Raw genomic sequence first — 19,051 nt, forward strand, 5'->3', positions numbered from 1 at the left:
TGAGAAGTTAAAAATTACAGCATATAGAGTTGGAAAAGTGGAGAGAGAAAGACAAAATGTGGGTTCCATATCTTTTACTCAAACAAATTTACTTTTACTCAATCATAAACTAAACAACATTTTACTAATCTCACTTTTACAAACTAATTTTTTTAAACTTCAATCCAAACACAATTCATCTTGTCTAATTTTACTTTGACCTAATCTTACTTTTCTAAAAGTCAGATTCGAAATAAACTGTTTTTTTTACTGCTAATCCAAACAGACTAAATATAAATCAATCTAACTTTTAATCTCTATAAACTACTTTTATCCCCCCAATCGCTCAAGCAAACAGGTTCTTTGTATGTTCATGTTGTATATTATAAAAATACTTTTAAAATTATGTTTTGATTTTTACTAAAAACGCCCTCCTAAATAAGAGAACCTCCGGCACGGCGTGGGCTCACTAAGGAACGAAACGGCAGCGTTTGACGACTGCCTCCCGTGGTCGTCGCTAAAATCGATTCTTGAAACCAGCATCTTTCACATTTCCCGTTCTCGTTACTGATCTCGCAGGAGAAGGAAGAAGACGAGGAGGAGGGTGACTTGATACGAACGAAATTCAGCGAGATGAGTCGGAACGATTCCAAGTACTTCTCCACCACCAAGAAGGGTGAAATTCCTGAGCTCAAAGAGGAGCTCAATTCCCAGTACAAGGTTCCCCTCTGCATTTTCTCATTTCTATGATTTTTCCGATCCGCTGTGTCCACAGTCAATTCTATGTTCGCGAGTTGCAGATCCCTTGGGATTTTCAGTTATGGGTTGTTGTTCTGTTATACCGAGTCCTGTCATTTCTGGATCCACGTTGAAATACTTCTTATTATTGTAATGCTTGGGGTTTCGTGAATAATCTGGTTATTCTTCTTTGATCTCTCAACGATGCTATTTGGGTTTCTTTCGGCGTTTTACTGAGTGTTTTGTTTTTCGGTTGAGAATGAGCTGGATTTGAAGTAAATTGCACGTTCAAGTTAGACAAGCTCACTTCTGTGTTGTAAATATCGTGGCCATGGTCGATTGTAAATAATTATGTTATTAAGATCCAGATTTAGATGAATTTGATTGAGATATAAGTCTTAATATATGTTTTACGGATGCCAAAATTTAGTGCTTCAACTGCCCCCATCGTTGTAATGCTTTCTTTCTCGCCAATGGAATGCATTGCTACATTTGCCTGTGTTTTTGGGAGAATTTATACGACTAGCCCTTTGCTCAAGGGAAGTTAACTTTTAGAACTGGGAGATTTGCTTATGTTTCATTGGTCTTCTCTTTGTTGCCTTTTTAATGTGTTATGCTGGCTCCACTTACTGCTAGCTGACATTGTACATTGGAAAGCATGTGAGCCTTAACAATTCTTACATGTTTTCAGGATAAAAGGAAAGATGCTGTAAAAAAAGTGATTGCTGCTATGACTGTTGGGAAGGATGTTTCATCATTGTTCACAGATGTGGTGAATTGCATGCAAACAGAAAATTTGGAGTTAAAAAAGCTGGTCTACTTGTATCTGATAAATTATGCAAAAAGTCAGCCTGACCTAGCAATACTTGCAGTGAATACATTTGTGAAGGTAAAACCTGGAATGACCAATGTTGCCTATTTAGTTCCTCATGATTGTTAACTGTTGGTTTCGGTGTTTTGCTTAGCTATCAATCACCCCATTCCTTTGTGACCTTTGCATGCGACTTTGGTTCATGAGTTTAAAAGATAAGCATCCATATATTGATTTTGCAATTATACTGCAATGTATCCTGTTTCCCCAAGAATTTCGTGCTTCCACGTAGTGTACACTATTCATTATAACATCAAGATGAGTCGAAGGCTCCAAGGTAATATACCAAAAGGGGTCATTGCCTATGGATGACTCAGTCAAGTTTCCTCTAGTCAGGACCTCTTCTTTGCTACTTGAGCAAAATCTCTATTTCGTTCGTTCTTTTTTCAATCTTTGTTTTGGGGGTTATGCAATGGAAATTTTTAGTCGTCCTTAACTACATCTTTTTTCCCTGATTTTTTTCTCTGTTAATTTTTACTCATGGAAGGAACATTTCCCCTACTTCAGTGCCTCTGGCTTCGAGGCACTGCTGCCATTCCTGGAGAAAAGGAAAAGGAAGGGGGGTGGGGATCCTATTAGAGGATGCCCTTTTGATTTTTGAAATAGTGACTCCTTTGCTTTGGGGTGTTTTGAATCTACTTTAGCCTGCTTTATAGGCTCTGAATTTTAATCTAAAATCTCAAGTTATAGCTTCTGAATTGAATTTTCTGCACCCATTCCCCCCGTTAGAAATTAATCTGTAGCTGTGAACTAATATCTTTTTTAATTTTATTAACCAATGCTTCACAGGATTCACAAGATCCAAATCCTCTAATTCGTGCTTTGGCTGTGCGGACAATGGGATGCATACGTGTTGATAAAATTACTGAGTATCTGTGTGATCCTCTTCAGAGATGCCTAAAAGTAATTGCAAAGCACTGTATACTTTTTCATGTTTCCGTTATTATGTTTTTTATAATGTTGATAACAATGCGATGCTATTTTTAGCTTCCCTTATTGACCCTATACTTCGATATTATAATTCAACAGGATGATGATCCATATGTCCGTAAGACAGCAGCTATTTGTGTTGCCAAACTTTATGACATAAATGCAGAGTTAGTTGAGGATCGAGGTTTCTTGGAATCCTTGAAGGATTTGATATCTGATAATAATCCAATGGTTGTAGCCAATGCTGTTGCAGCACTAGCTGAAATCCAGGAAAACAGCAGTAGACCCATCTTTGAGATCACCAGCCACACACTTTCCAAGCTCCTCACTGCTTTAAATGAATGTACTGAGTAAGTTCTGATCTTACAGGTTTTTTTAATCTAATTTTCAAATAGAACAACTTTTGCCTTTTGTTTTAATGCAATTTCTCAGCATTTTGGCTCCATAGGGGAACAGCACATTTGATTCCTAACCATTATGCGGCTTTAATTATGTATTTGTACATTTTCCATAGGGCGCTACATTATAGATATCCTTCTTATGGAGTTACATGTTCAGATTTGCTTTGTCAGGTTGCTACTTTCTTATGGAATAACCCTCTTGGACAACTTTGTTGTCTTTTTGGGTCACTTGAGCCTGCTGTTTTCTTTTCATTTCTATAAAGGAAGATTTCTTCCTGTCCTTATTGATGATGTGTAATGATAATGACAACAACAATGACCAAATAGTGGTTCGACTATCTGACACTGCTTGCTTTTACTTAACGTGCCAGGTGGGGTCAAGTTTTCATATTGGATGCTCTTTCCCGATACAAGGCAGCTGATGCTCGTGAGGCTGAGAACATAGTAGAACGGGTTACCCCACGGTTGCAGCATGCCAATTGTGCAGTTGTACTATCAGCTGTTAAGGTGATATTTTCTGTAAATTGTTATTTTGTTGCTATGTGTTAATGCTGATATCTTAGAGTTTATTTTTCATATGGTTTGCTAAGCAAAACTATGTACATTGCAGATGATCCTTCAACAAATGGAGCTTATCTCCAGTACTGATGTGGTTCGGAATCTTTGCAAAAAGATGGCTCCTCCTCTTGTGACTCTACTGTCTGCAGAACCTGAGATACAATATGTTGCCTTGCGAAATATCAATCTCATTGTACAAAGAAGACCAACAATTCTTGCTCATGAAATAAAGGTGATTTAAAACGTAGTATTTTAAACTTACCACTTCTTCATACCCTTTACCTTACACTCTTATGGAGATTTTATTCGATGTGCAGGTGTTTTTCTGCAAGTACAATGACCCAATCTATGTGAAAATGGAGAAGTTAGAGATCATGATTAAACTTGCTTCTGACCGAAATATAGATCAGGTAAACTTATACGTGGTGTTGTCAGTTCATATTTTTTCTTTCATCCTTCTTCTGGTTTTGATAAATCTTGATTTCCTCAGTGAAGCTTTGCAAAATGTGATTGACTGTAGGTGTGGTTATCATTTATCCTGTCACATGAATTAGACCTGAATATAACTTCATTCATTTGGTGCAGATTTGCTCTGTCACCATGTGGATAAGCCATTCAATTCAATAGAACATTTTTTCCATGTGAAGCCTTTGGAGTTTGCAGCTTCACACCAGCTAATATATCAACCATAGGATTAGTTTGATATATTTTCCCTTTTCCTTGGAATGCCTGCAGGTCTTATTGGAGTTCAAGGAATATGCTACAGAAGTTGATGTGGATTTTGTTAGAAAGGCTGTTCGAGCAATTGGTCGTTGTGCCATCAAATTAGAGAGAGCTGCTGAACGATGCATTAGTGTTTTGCTTGAGTTGATCAAGATAAAAGTAAATTATGTGGTTCAAGAGGCGATCATTGTTATCAAAGATATCTTTAGAAGATACCCTAATACGTAATGTCATCTTCATTTTTTCTGCATTTATCTAGAGCAGAAGATTGCACAGTTAGTGATTACTGATTACTTTTGTGATTCAATCTTCCTTTCAGATATGAGTCCATTATTGCAACACTTTGTGAGAGCTTGGATACCTTGGATGAGCCAGAGGCCAAGGTAGTACTTCCCCCGCAATCTGTCATTTTTACGGTTCATTATCATGCATGCTTATCTTCTTATCCCCTTGTGTTTACAGGCATCAATGATTTGGATAATTGGAGAATATGCAGAAAGAATTGACAATGCTGACGAGCTTCTTGAAAGTTTTTTGGAAAGTTTCCCAGAAGAGCCTGCACAAGTCCAATTACAGTTGCTGACTGCTACTGTTAAACTTTTCCTTAAGAAGCCAACTGAGGGTCCTCAGCAAATGATTCAGGTTCTGTCTTTGCACCTCCTGTTGCATCTCTGAAATTATATCTGGAACTGCTGCTAGAAGAATTTGATCTGGAAAAAAATTGGCATTCTTCATTTATTCTTAAAATAAGATCTAACTTCTTGTGAACAAGATAGATTCAGGCATATGAAGAGCATATCTTTAAGATTACATCTGGAACAACTGCTAGAAGAACGAAATCTAAAATGCAAATGTGTTTTGATCTTGGTCAAGACCAAAGTGTTGCTTGTGGTAATAAAGTAAAAATAAAAATAAAATAAAAGGCTTTTGGGTTTTTTCCAAGTATAAATGCTGTTTGCACATTCTTCGAATCTTATCATGCCAATTTTCACTTAAATTTTCACATTTGCAGGTTGTTTTGAACAATGCAACTGTGGAGACAGATAATCCTGATTTGCGGGATCGTGCATACATATATTGGCGTCTCCTATCTACTGATCCTGAGGTTTGATTTCTTGAATTTGAAATTTAGCCTCTTGATTTCATTTTTGCTTATCTGCATCCACCTAGTTGATATGCTTCTTTTCAAGAATGGATGAGATGGGAAAATCTCAAGGGCTGCTCTCTGAATGTGCTTCCTAACTGATAAAAAGGGGTAGAGGGCCTAGCAAAATTTGACAGTGAAAGAGGGACTCAATCCGCAATATGCATGGCCCTTGCCCTTGAGTGTAACTGAGATCCACCGTCTCAGATGGCGTCATGTTCTGGTCTGGATTACCAGTAGGCAATTGTGTTTTATCAGATGAAAAATTCCTCACTTTCTTATCTAATTCTTTGAAACCCTGAGGAAACCTTTACATACATTTCCTAAGGCTTTAAGGCATCATAAGAGTTCTGCATTGCCCAAGGTTCCACTCATGAAAACATGATCACCCTATCAATTCAATTACCAAACTTTCTTCAAAACCATAGCAAATCACATTAATTTCTCGGAATCACTTTACTACCCTTTTACCATTCAAACATCTGAGCACTTGGAATTTCGTTGTAGGATAGCTACTGCAACTTGTTGATTGGTTTCATTCCGTCCTGTTTAATTTGCTTAGTATGCAGCTAAAATTGACAATTGACAATTGACAATAGTAGTGTTCTCAGTCTTCGCAATTGATGGACTTCTCTTCCTCAGGCAGCTAAGGATGTTGTGTTAGCTGAGAAGCCTGTGATAACTGATGATTCAAACCAGCTTGATTCTTCTCTTCTTGATGAACTTCTGGCCAACATTGCTACATTGTCTTCTGTGTATCACAAGCCCCCAGATGCATTTGTAACCCGTGTTGTCTCATCAGCCCAAAGAACTGAAGATGAAGACTACCCTGAGGGAAGTGAAGCGGGATCTTCTGAGTCACATCCTGCTGATGGCCCAGTTTCACCATCTACTGCCAGGCAAGCACCTGCATCTGCTGCACCTGTGGCAGCTTCTCCTGCAGCTGCACCTGTGCCAGATTTACTTGGTGATTTGATGGGCATGGATAACAATTCTATTGTTCCTCTTGATCAACCAGTTACTCCTACTGGGTAAGGAAAAAAATATCATTGTGCTTTATGGTTTGTATTGTTTTGAAGTCAGTTGTCCACTATATGCTTTCATTTTTGAATCATGGCCTGCACTTCCCGTGTGATTAAAGAGTCCTTGTAATTCTATCGCAAGTTATAAAATATGTGTTGTTATCTGGTGACTTTTTGGAATTCTTTGGTAAGTATTAAATATCAAAGTATTACTCTTGAAGATGGGAAAGAGAAGACAATAAAATATCAATGCCTCAGGAGTATCTTGAACCTTTATTACTTTGGTTGTTATGAAATCAAACTTAACTAGGTCCTCTCCCCTGATTGCAGACCTCCATTGCCTGTTTTGCTACCTGCTTCAACTGGTCAAGGTTTACAAATCAGTGCACAGCTGACAAGAAGGGATGGGCAAGTTTTTTACAGTTTGCTGTTTGAGAACAACTCTCAGTTTCCACTTGATGGATTTATGATACAATTCAACAAGAACACATTTGGTCTTGCAGCTGCAGGACCCCTTCAGGTTTCTAATTCTAATGGTTTTACCATTTAACTGAGAATTGAATTTGTCCATCTCAGTGAGTTCAGCAAAGCAAACATTCTAATAAATGGCTTATATCCTACCAGGTTCCACTGTTGCAACCTGGAGCATCTGCAATGACACTGTTACCTATGGTCATGTTCCAGAATATGTCCCAAGGTCCTCCCAGCTCACTTTTGCAGGTTGCTGTAAAAAACAATCAACAACCTGTGTGGTATTTTAATGACAAAATCTCCCTGCACACATTCTTTACAGAGGATGGAAAAATGGAACGTGCTGCTTTTCTAGAGGTATACTTTTGTTTTCCCTCCAATTTTTAGTAATATCTTCTTATATAACCACAACAGGTTCCCAATTAAGAAAATCATTGGAAGCTGCCCTGTCAACCTCAGATTCCATGCAATATATGTGCTTAATATCTAATTAAGCTATATAACTAATGTGTCGAATTTCCAATTTGTTCCCTTGAATGATTTAGTCCAACTATGAGTCAGATGAATTCCATTAAATGCCTAATAATTTTAGCTCAGTTGACGGTTAGATGGATGTAGATTTGGGCAAAGCCCAAGGACATCCATTGCCTTAGTATTGGAGTGAAAAACCGAAAAAGCTGAGTTGAATCAAATACTAAAAGGACTAATTCTAGTGAAACTTTACACAATGATAATTTGCTGCTGTCCCAATGATTGACTTGCATGTGGAAGTAGAAATCTGATCACTAAATTTGCTGCAGACATGGAGATCCCTTCCGGATTCAAATGAGATTTCCAATGACTTCCCCAACCTAGTGATTGGCAGTGTGGAAGCAACACTGGAACATCTGGCTGCATCGAACATGTTCTTTATTGCAAAACGCAAGAATGCAAACCAGGATGTCTTTTACTTCTCAACGAAAATCCCCAGAGGCATACCATTCTTGATTGAACTTACCACAGTGGTTGGAAATCCTGGTGTGAAATGTGCAGCCAAGACTCCCAGCCCTGAAATGTCAGGTCTTCTCTTCGAGGCCATTGAGACCCTTCTGCGGGGTTAATTCTTTTTTAATCATATGCTCTTCTTTTTTATTTTAGATTTTGTGTTTATATGTTGTTTTTCTTAGCGTCTGCAATAGGTGCGTTAAGCTGGTGTGTTGTAACTTCTTTATTCTTAAAGAATCACCCAGTGAGTGACCTTTTCTGCTGTCCCAACCTGTATCGCCATTTTGCCAAATGGGGGGTTTTGAGAACCAAAATATTGTTTGTAGTCTCTGTGGGCGGCTTTTTGATAAAGGTTCGATGGCTTGTAAGTTTTTGTTTTCTTTGTATAATCTTACTTGGTGCCGTTAGTATCTTGCATTTTTCACTTGTATTCTTATTTTATACAACTCTATTTTAGTTTTAATACTAATAAATTAGCATAGTAAACATTGTTGGACTTTGTGTCTAGTGCCATATTGTCCTGATCTTAATTGTTAAATGAATGGATGAAAGTGAAACGCTATGGGATGAAGTAACAACTTAAGTATGACTAGTGATATCCGCCTCCTCCACAATGCAGATTTGTGATCTCAACAATGATGTTTTAGTTCATTTCTTGTTGTATCGAAAAATGAAAGTATGACTCGTGATGTATGCTTAATTTAACCCGGTTGCCATATTGGTAAAAGGAGCCTGAAACCTTTTTTTTTTCTTCCCAATTTGTATTCATTAAATTATGTCTTCAATAAATTTTCTTTTTGACCAGGTTCTCTAGATTTATTAATTATTATAATGTGTATAACATGTCTGTTTGAGTTTTAATAGCAAGCCTAAAGTACATATATCTGATATGTAACATGAAATTTGTAGGTATTATTTCCAAGTTATGAATAATTTCTTAAAATTGAGGAAAACAAATTATTATGTCTGTTTACCAATTAGTAACTCCATTCAGAGATTGTGTCAGCCAATCAAATTACTGCCAAAAATAATATTCTTCTGGTTTTTAATATAAGACCTATTTAACTAATTTGATTAGAGTAAGGAAGTTAGGTAAGTTAGTGATATATTTTTCTTAGAACACCATAATCATCTTTCTTAATATCACTCTTCCCTGTTTTACTTGATTATGCTTGAGGGAGTATTAACATGGATAATTTAGAAAAAATTGATAAATATAAAAAAATATGTCTTATATTTAGGATTAAAATCAATTCAATAATTAAGTTTTATATTAAGAACCGATGGAGTATGTCTTAACTTTGTTAACAGAAAAAGGTAAGGACCAAAGTTGGTTTACTGGCAAAGTTCTGTATGATGTCTATAATTAGGGTATTAAATTTCATACAACATAAGAAAGTTTTAAAGTAAAAAACGATTTATCACTGAATGATTAAATTAGAAGTCAGAAGAGCTAGAATCAAGTTTTTATAACCATAAAAAAAAAGAAGCAAAGTTTTACTCGTCGTCTAAAAGAAGTGTTTTTTTTTTAATACCTCAATAATCAACTTTTAACCATCTCGCAATATATTCAGGACATACACATTTAAAAAAAAGTGCCTAACATGAATGATACTCTGAGAATCCTTGTTTGAGGTCCTGTAATCAATGTTTTAAAAGTTGACTTGGATGTCAAAGCAGAAAAGTCAGCAAGTCATGATTCAAATGTTCGGATCGGTAACATAATAATTGAGAAAAAATTAATAAAAATAATCATATGTACATAATATATATATAACAAATTTATGATGAGTCTAATTATTAACCTAGTAAGATTACAATATAAGAAAGTTTTAAAGTCAAAAATTAAAATAAAGATACATTAAAAATATTATAAACTTTTGATAGCTTTTTTCTTTCATTTTGTTATAATGATAACCTCTGTTTCTATTTTTTACAAATATAAATTTTTGAATAAAATTAATTTATAACAGAGTATAAATAATAAATAGTCAATAACTATAATAGAAATTGTAATGAAAAGACGTGCATTTGTCAATGTTTTTGCTGTAATCAATAACCTATCTCTAAACATCCATTAAAAAATAGATGTGCAAATTGGAAAAGAATACTTTATGCTCTGTATCCTTTCAAGGTGTAAATGTTTTCATATCCAAAGACAACCATTTTTTTGTTCGTTGGATATTACCTCTCATGTGATATCTTTCATCTATCAACACTAGCTGTCTGATTCTATTTATAAGACAGAAAAAAGATATTTTTTTATCTTATTTATAAAGTATTAAAAAAATTTTCTCGTATAAATGTATAATTTTTATCTCTCATTTATTATTATGTTGACTTTATTCACATGAGGTATAATATCTATTAAATAAGAATAAAGTTAAAAAGTTATTAAATTTTAAATAAGAGTTAAGAAAATTTAATATTTTTTTTATTTGTGTGAAACATATTGGAAATGCTTTATAAACAGGATTAATGGAATATTTTACTCTTAGGCAATTCCAAACTCCCCTTACTTTCTTTACTTTTCGGCTTCACGTCTTGAACTTTTGATGTTGTTGCCGGATGATTTTCAAGTGACTCCTCTTTCTTTTCATATTATTTGTTTCTTTCTCCTCTTCTCATTCCTATCCTCTTCTGCTTTTAATTTCTTTCCTGCCTTTATATCTCTTTAGTCGCGTCTCTCTTCTTTTGCCACTTCCTTTCTTTTTAAGTTGTTAACTCACCCTCAATTTTAACCCGACCAGTTCTTTAAAACTTGTTTCAGTTCTTGGCTCAACTTTGGCTTCTGACTCAAAAGCTGGTTCAGGATGGCTCAACCCCAACTTAACTCCTCAAACAGTCCAAATGTTTGAAACAAGTTGCAAAGTTTTCCAGCCGATAGTTTGACCGGTCCGAGTTTTAAAATGCTACCAGTAATGAGACTAGCTTAGAGATGGTTGGAGTGAAAGTAGAGTGTGAATTAAGGATTGTGATCTAGACCTATTTGCCAAATAAAAAAAGGAAAAAGAATCAACAAGTTGTTGCTATGGGAAATATAAGATCGAATTCCAAAAAGCTTATTTGTTGGAAAATATGGCGTTCTTTATGCTCTAAGGCTCCAAAGAGACACTCCTGATCCAATTTAAAGGGAGAAAAAGAAAATAATTAATCAAACATTTACATATACATAATATGGCAAAATAGCAAAACTTTTTGAAGGCATTATTTCCTTATTAACTTTCATTTGTTGGATATTATCTTTTTGTCATTCCTTCTCTTTTTAATTATTAAATATTTCTTCGTTTTCTTGAAAATTAGACAGGCAGATTTTAAAAAAATCACTGTGTGGTTCTAAAAAGGAAATGTAATCACTGAAATAAATGAAAACAACAATAAAATTGATATTTTATTTTGCTCACGGGTCGGGTTATATACCCACGGTAAAATCTTTTCGCCCCGCTCAGGATCCGCTGATTCATTTCTGAAATTGTATTTGTAGGATCATCAATCAGAGCAGACTCCAAAAGCACGACTCAGTGTTTAACGCCAACGTTCGAGGCAAAAATGGAGACGCTGGCAAACGTATTTTCGGTGTTAGAACTGGACGCCGATGATAGTGAAGTGTCCAACTCTGTTGCTTCTGCAGCCACTGGAAGCACCAGCTCCTCAGGTTTCTGCCCCCAAAATTTTCACTGATTTTGCGTACCCCACTTCTTTTTCACTTTCTTGAAATCCCACGTTGCACTTCCTTTATTAGGGTTTGGATTCAACTATGATATTCTTTTTAAATGAATCTAAAAGAAAGTGGGTTCTTTTAGATTGCTGGTGTTAGCTTTTGAGTAATTACCAAATGCATTAGGTAATGCCAATTTGAATTGTGAGAATTGGGTTTACTGTTGACTGAAATACTTTTGGGTTTGTTAGTTTATGTGAATATTTATTACAGTTGAAAGATTCGTGTTCTTGAGGAAATTGGGCTTCATAATTATGATAAACATACAATAGCCGTTGAGGCAATTGCTAATCGGCGGGACTGCTTGTGTTGATTAACTGATGTCTGGAATGTAGTTTAAGAGTGTATATAATAGTCATTGATTGTTAGGCTAAGGTACAAGTGATACGGATTCCTCTAGGGACCTGAAAAATACAAAATAAAATGGGTTTGAAAATAATAAAGGTTGATCAGAACTTGTCTCTAGATCCTTAGCTATAAAAAGGCTCTACAAAGAGTTGATTAGACTCTTGCAACCTAACCTTATTCTATCTCGAATACAAGAAAACAAAAGTCAATACTTGTCAAAGGAAATTCTCATTCATAAGTTCATATCACTAAATAACTTAACTGGACACAACTGGGTTTTTAAATAGACAAAATTTCTAATTCTAAATTAGTCTAAATTTTTTTTGAAAGATATGTTTTAAAATCTAAATTTCAAATCAAGAATAGAATAACAATAATATCCTTGAAATCCGTATTTGGAAACTCATATATCTAAAATAATATCCACACATCAAATCTTCCTAATAATCTACTAAAAAATGACTATTTTAAATAATACGTAGAAAATAAAAATAAAATGAATCAATTGAAAGCCCTCTTATGCAAGATCTTTTATTTGTCTTCTTCCACATGCGCTTCTTGGAACTTGAATGCCATACAAGATACCTGACCGAATTACCCCCTAGATTTCTATCACAAAGGGACTGTAAATGTTTAATGTGGCTTCAGAGGACGTATTTATATATTTCGAAGACCAGGGTCAATTCAAGATCTTGAAATTCCACTGATCCGGTCATTATTCTTGGGTATCCTCTTTTGGTTTAATTATGGCAACAAACTGTTATTATGACATATAATATTATTGTTGTTTAGTGACTATTTCCTGCTGTTATTTTGTAGCCGCTCATACTGATATCTGTTATAGTCAATTGGGAGTTCTCCATGTTGTTATTGTACTGTGTTGTCTTAAAAATTAAAAAGCAAATAATTCTTAGTTGAAAAACACTAGTTCTTTTTTCTTTCCTCAAATGGATAACATACACTTTCTTGAGGCAGGTAGATCTGAGAAGAGAGTTGATGGTTCTTCTAACACTTCATTGGTTAAACATGAGAAACAAACCCAACAAGGCATTATGCCTCCTTCAAGTGAATACAGGTTGCCTCTTGTTTGGATTGACTTAGAAATGACTGGTAAGGATGTGGAATATGCTTATATCTACTTTAGTAAACATTTTTTCCCCATTTTTACTTCTCTCTTTCTGTTTAGTTGGTGTGTTTTACAAACCTCAAGCACTGTGAAATAATAAAGCTTTTATATCTGAAAAGCATGGTACTTCTCTTTGTAATACTTCTGTATTAGATTAGCAAAATTCTGTAACCTGGGTCTGCATCTATGTGGAATTAGACTGAATACAAAAGATCCTTCTTCTTAGAAATTAAATCAGTTGAAAGGAAAAAGACACTAGAAATATCCTCTGCTATGGTGGCTTATTGTCAACTTGTTCTGTCTTTTGATTTAATACTAGAAATTGCCTGCTGTGCTGCTAACCAATTCAAGGGTTTTTTTGCCTAGGTGATTTAAATAAACAGTTTATGATCTTAAGTTGTTTTTTTCTTAAATAAAGATAACTTGACCATGCACTCAGTCAGGACATGATGCCCTAGGATGAATCAACACCTAAAATTGAGGAATAATTTCATTGCTGATTTCTAGATTCCTCAACCTAATATACTGAGATGTTGCCTTGGGTGGAGCATGGCACTGGCATGTCAGCGCTTTATTGCACATGGGCTATTTCAATACCTTTAGATGTACATCTCATAAGAGAATGGATTGACCAACAGTGTATAATAGGGAAGGATAAGATGTGATCTTATCAGTCTCTAAGCCTATTCCTAAAAGAGAAGAAATGCATAACCAAGTAACCACCCATCACTTGGGAGGAGGCTACCTGGAGAAATCTAATTATACCTCGTGTTAACTGAACAGCACTAATTACTTTCTGTAAATGATAGAATTCTCCAACTCTGATCTTATTTCTGACTGTAATTACAGTCTTAATAGTGAAGAAAAAGGGCAGGTATTACAATAGTAGAACTGAAATCTTGTCATAAAACAGAAAAAGAGAGATAAAAAATGGCAGTCTTTTCCAGAGGCTGAGACCTCTCCCAGTGGCCTTCTGGAGATATTGCATAGTGCCTTAGCCTTCCACGGACCGTCTTATCCCAAGTATTATCTATTTTACCCCTGAACCACCTTCTCACACTTGTATGGGCCTGTATATTCTTTCTCCTCGCATAAGACTTGAACCCCTCTAGAACTTCCTTGGGAGTTGCGTCTACTTTCCTCTTAAAACATAAATGTTGCCCCACAAACTATTGGTTCCCTCAAATTGTAGCTTATATTCCTTAAAGATGCTTCAAATGTCTACAAACACTATATGCTGCCAAAAATCCTGCTCTTTTCATCCTTCACCTTACCCCTTCAAAATGCAAGTATATATGCTTCCAACTTCTTACCATTCACCCAGCACTCAAATAATGCCAAACTTTTTTATTCATGAAATTGGCTGAGATTAATTCGTTCTCAACCCTTCAAACATTTACTGAATCATGGTAGTGGGATAAGGCTTGTTATGGCTATTGTTTTTGGTATTCTATAAGTTCAGCTGAGGCAACAAACCTACCCAACTAACCTAGATCCTTGGATATCATTACTACTAACAGATATTTAAATCTAAATCTATGAACTCTGAACCAGAACGGAAAAAACATGACCTTGTATATACATGATTAATAAGTATGTGAGGAAAAACAGAAAACAGAAATATATAAAGGTGGAGAGGATCTTGGAGACATCACTAGTGATATGATTTCCAACAATTCAAACATTTCAAGCTGCAGTTTGATCGAAACAAAGGTGGGTGGTCAGCTTCAAACTATGAAACTAATCACATGATGTTACATAAGTCTATAGCCTTATGTTCCTCTCTAACTGAAATTTCTTTATTGTATTTATTTTGTCATTTTGTATATTTTTCCTGTCAGAATATGCTTTGAATAATTGCCTTTCTTGTATCGCAATAGAAAAGTTAGGAACCCGCTTGTGACATAGGGTTGAGGACCCTCTCCTTGTTGGCCTAATTTTCAAAGGAACTCTCATCCTAGTATTCTTTTGTTGCCTATCGCATCACTACCTGTCTTCAACTTAAGTTGAAATATAGCCTGATGATACTCTTTGTTATCCAATCCTTTTGTACCTGAATAGGTTTGAATATTGAAGTGGATCGCATACTGGAGATTGCTTGTATAATAACAGATGGAAATTTAACGAAAACATTAGAGGTATTTTTGATACTTGATTGTACATGATATGTATGTGTTGTTTTTTGCTAACTTTTCTTATCTGACAACTGTATTTTTCATGAGAATGTGCTCACTTCTGGTTCCAGCCACTAATCTTCTTGATTTAAACTTTCCTATCTTCTGAAAATCTTTGTAAGATAAAGTTGCTTATTTCGTGACTTAAGGGATTGCGTATCAATGTGTGTTCTCTGATTTGTTATAATAAAGCTTGTAATTAATATCAAACAAGGTTTGAGCTTGTCATCTTAGGCTTCGACATCTTTGAAGGGGTGAATAACTGTGCCATTAGACCTAATGGTAATCTAATTGACAGAATCCATAGATGTTGTCTTCTTATGAGGAGTGGCTGAAACCTTTTTCTTTCTGTAAATCTTTCTTGGAGAGACATAAGGTGGCAGTCTCATTTAATTAAATCATGCGTATTTGTTATGTGTAAGGAAAGAGTCATTCCATGGTGAATGATCATGTTGGAACATATCATGAATGATAAATATCTGCCAATTTAGGGTCCTGATTTGGTCATCCATCAAACTAAGGAGTGTTTGGATAAGATGGGAGAATGGTGTCAAAGTCATCATGCAGCCAGTGGTAAGTTCTACATGCAATATCTGGGTCCTTTTACTTCCTCTCCCTATCTCTCTCTCTGGTTTTTGTTTTGCTGAATATGCTTGATGGATTTCTACTAATGGTTTTTAATATTTATTAAGGGTTAACTAAGAAGGTTCTGCAAAGTACTATTAGTGAAAGAGAAGCTGAAAAGCAGGTTTGTTGTTATATTATATCCTGTAATTTGCTATCTGTTCATGAAAACTTGTTTACTTGTCATATTGAATGGAAATTATATTTCCAGTTAGCCAATGACCATGAAAGAACATGCTTCTTCTCTTGTATATAGATGGAATAGTCAAGCTAATCCGTCAGGTGATTGTTAGGTCCCAAACATTTCTTTCTGGCATAATTGCATAATAGCATGGAGTCAATGTTATTATTTGAAGGGCAAAATAACCTTTTATTCACCCATAATTAATTCATACTATTTTTAAGTAATCAATAAAATGCTGGAGTTTTTATTAAAAAGGAGTGATGGTACATGCAGTGAAAATGGTTGTGCCTGGGGTGGTCCGCATTGTGATTAGAACTAAAAACATTATGTGAATTAAATGAAGCTTCACTTGAAAGTGAAGTTTCAACTCATTGTGGACGTCAAATTCCAATTTTTTGCTCAAATTGAGAGAATGACTGATCTACAGCGAAATAAATTCTGCACTTATCCATGGTCCATTGAGTTGGCCATTTATAAAGCTTTGCTTGCTGGCATTTAACATCTCATATATCAAGCCAATTATATTAGTGCCAAGTCCTATGGGGTTATTGGTTGTATTTCTTTTATTGGTGCTAGACTTGCACTAAAGGCATCTGAAAAGCTATATCCTTTTTCTTGTTAATTCATTTAGAAGATGACAAATTTAAATTTATACTTGGATGTTCTTATTGCGATTGCAATAATCAATTCTTTCTTCCACTTTTTCCTTTTTTACTTAATCATAAAATTTTGTGATATCTTGTACCACTGCAGGTTATTGAATTTGTGAAAAGAAATATTGGTTCACATACACCTCATCTAGCAGGAAATTCGATATATGTGGATCTTCTGTTTCTAAAGGTACTCTGTTTCTGACATCTTTAAAGTAGATGGTGATTAGTTTGGGTTGATGTTAATGTTCAAATATATTAATTGTACTGAGTAATTTATAATTATAATAATTAGTAGTTGTAGTATTATTCTGTGTATATAAATCATGCATTTTACTGAAAATATTTCTCACACACTTTGACATATAAGAAATAACTTATTGAACTTTTGCCTTCAACTCAATCATGATTCTTTTAGTATAATAGTATAATGTGGTTGTGCTATAAAGTTGTTAGTCATCTTCCATTTTATCCTATTGTTCTTATGTTTTACTGCTGTGTCACCTGGTGTTAACCTTATCCTTTTACGCAGAAATATATGCCAGAATTAGCTGCTCTCTTCTCTCATGTGCTGGTTGATGTTAGTAGCGTTAAAGCACTCTGCATTCGCTGGTATCCAAAGGGTGAGAATTTATCCTATTATTGTAAATAATGGTGTTATTTTTTGTGGGGAAATAGCTGGTAACTCTGGTTAAACTTCTAATATCTTCTCTTGCCAAAATTGTTCGATTAAAATCGCCATACAGCTCCAGTATTTGTGATTACATTATTTGTTGGATTGGTCTATGCTATGAATATGGTTTTTTGTCCTTTTGGTTTTGGTTATGCAATTAGAGTAACTTTGGTTCAACCTAAATTTAACACTGAAGCGTTTAAAATGTTCTACATTTATCACAATAAACTAAAGCTGAAGAATTAGGGGTTAGCCCTTTTTTTTTTTTTTTTTTGGATGCGCATTTTTTTTTTCGGTGACAATTTTTTGTGTGTATTTTGATATGGTTGCTTGTAAGCTGCTTCTATAAAGGCGGATCATTTATATGCAGATCAGAGGAAAGCACCCACAAAGGAAAACAAACATAGAGCCATGGATGATATCAGAGAAAGCATTGAGGAACTCAGGTACTACAAGGCAAACATTTTTAAACCCAAGATTAGGAAGTGATACAAATTTGCAGATAAGAATTGGTGCTGACGAGTCTTAATGGGAGGATAAGTGTCAATCCTTCCTGGCACCAGCATTTGTTATGGAAGAATTAAGCACTAAGTTGTTTTGTAAAATTATACTCCTAATTGTAAAATCTCATTTGATCTATGATTTACTACCTCCGGTCTTAATTATAAGATTTCTTTTATAGTCTATAAATGAGATCTTATAAATAGGACCGGAAGTAGTGTATGGAAACCTGATAAAATATCAATTCCTTCTCACTGCAATCATGTAAATATATTGAATGGAGGAAAAGAAATGTATATTTTACATGATGATGCTTGAAGGAAATATATGATGGCAAGGAACTAGTAATTTTTTACTTACCAAGAATCTTTTCAGACTCACGTTGGGGAAAAACTATGAAGATATCGGATCTGTTTGGTTTTCTGTTTTCAAAACCTTTTTTTTTTTGGTTTCCAAAAACTCCGGGTCTCTTTGCCCCACAGCCCATATTTAAACATTACAAACTAGAGATGAAGGCTTGTTCGATTCTATTATACATTTTTATGCTTTTAGTCTTTAATGTTAATACTATTAGTTTTAATTAACAGAAAATGCTCACTAGGCAAATTTAAACGGTGACGCCTCTGATTTAATTTAAGATTTTAAACATGTTTTGTTAGCATTTAGTTGCAGTTTAAATTTGTTGAGTCACCCCCCCCCCCCGGGGGGAGGAACAAGGCCAAATGAGTTCATTAATAGTAAAAAGTATACAGATAACAATAAAGCGTAGAAGTAGCTACCTCTTTAAGAAGACTAGATATTTGATACCCGTGGCCTACACAAGCACAAGTATTGGAGAATGGAGAAATAAAAACGGAGGATGTCTTCAATGACCGTTGACTCGCATAAGGTTTTTTTTTTTTTGGGTTAATTAAGAATATCAGTTTTAAGATTAAGGATTAAAAATACGCTTTATAGATTTAAGGGACTAAACTGAAATTTAATATAAATATAGAGTTCGAATAGCTTATAATTAGTTTTTTAATTATGATTTACTAAATACGAAGTAAGCATATTAAAAAAGTTTTGTCTTGATTTATATGAAATATATTTATAAGTAATTTCAAATATGATGGCAAACAGGGTCATAGAGAATTGGGCATATATCATCGATGTTTCTTAAGAAGTGATTTATTAAGAATATGTAATTAATCATTTAAGGTTGGTATTTTTAAAGTATCATAGAATGCTGA

At 34.7% G+C, this 19,051-nt stretch overlaps 2 protein-coding genes across 2 annotated transcripts; both read left to right on the forward strand.

Moving 5' to 3' along the window:
* The first annotated feature begins 526 nt into the window (after nt 1-526).
* Nucleotides 527-8,320, forward strand: LOC114717818 (beta-adaptin-like protein B). Its single transcript, XM_028903019.1, has 15 exons — nt 527-699; nt 1,409-1,606; nt 2,378-2,491; nt 2,618-2,868; nt 3,291-3,426; nt 3,530-3,709; nt 3,795-3,887; nt 4,213-4,424; nt 4,520-4,583; nt 4,663-4,842; nt 5,213-5,305; nt 5,987-6,375; nt 6,697-6,886; nt 6,991-7,194; nt 7,638-8,320. The coding sequence occupies exons 1-15, from the start codon at nt 613-615 to the stop codon at nt 7,935-7,937; spliced, it is 2,691 nt and encodes an 896-aa protein (XP_028758852.1). The 5' UTR covers nt 527-612; the 3' UTR covers nt 7,938-8,320.
* A 2,988-nt stretch (nt 8,321-11,308) lies between these two features.
* LOC114717819 (oligoribonuclease) lies at nt 11,309-18,182 on the forward strand. The gene is made up of 8 exons (XM_028903020.1): nt 11,309-11,476; nt 12,863-12,997; nt 15,075-15,151; nt 15,679-15,760; nt 15,880-15,935; nt 16,749-16,835; nt 17,178-17,268; nt 17,689-18,182. Exons 1-8 carry the CDS (start codon nt 11,371-11,373, stop codon nt 17,805-17,807), a joined length of 753 nt encoding a protein of 250 aa, XP_028758853.1. The 5' UTR covers nt 11,309-11,370; the 3' UTR covers nt 17,808-18,182.
* Nucleotides 18,183-19,051: the final 869 nt, after the last annotated feature.

Source organism: Neltuma alba, unplaced genomic scaffold (genome assembly GCF_004799145.2).
Source record: "Neltuma alba isolate B1F8T4 unplaced genomic scaffold, ASM479914v2 tig00011777_pilon, whole genome shotgun sequence".
NCBI classification, from domain to species: Eukaryota; Viridiplantae; Streptophyta; class Magnoliopsida; order Fabales; family Fabaceae; genus Neltuma; species Neltuma alba.

Excerpts from the sequence above, each read along its gene's own strand:
- LOC114717818 (XM_028903019.1), top strand. The coding sequence starts at position 613 with ATGAGTCGGAACGATTCCAAGTACTTCTCCACCACCAAGAAGGGTGAA. Across the intron at positions 4,425-4,519 it reads TTTAGAAGATACCCTAATAC|ATATGAGTCCATTATTGCAA; the intron begins GTAATGTCATCT and ends TCTTCCTTTCAG. Across the intron at positions 5,306-5,986 it reads TCCTATCTACTGATCCTGAG|GCAGCTAAGGATGTTGTGTT; the intron begins GTTTGATTTCTT and ends TCTCTTCCTCAG.
- LOC114717819 (XM_028903020.1), top strand. The coding sequence starts at position 11,371 with ATGGAGACGCTGGCAAACGTATTTTCGGTGTTAGAACTGGACGCCGAT. Across the intron at positions 15,761-15,879 it reads AAGTCATCATGCAGCCAGTG|GGTTAACTAAGAAGGTTCTG; the intron begins GTAAGTTCTACA and ends ATATTTATTAAG. Across the intron at positions 16,836-17,177 it reads TGGATCTTCTGTTTCTAAAG|AAATATATGCCAGAATTAGC; the intron begins GTACTCTGTTTC and ends CCTTTTACGCAG.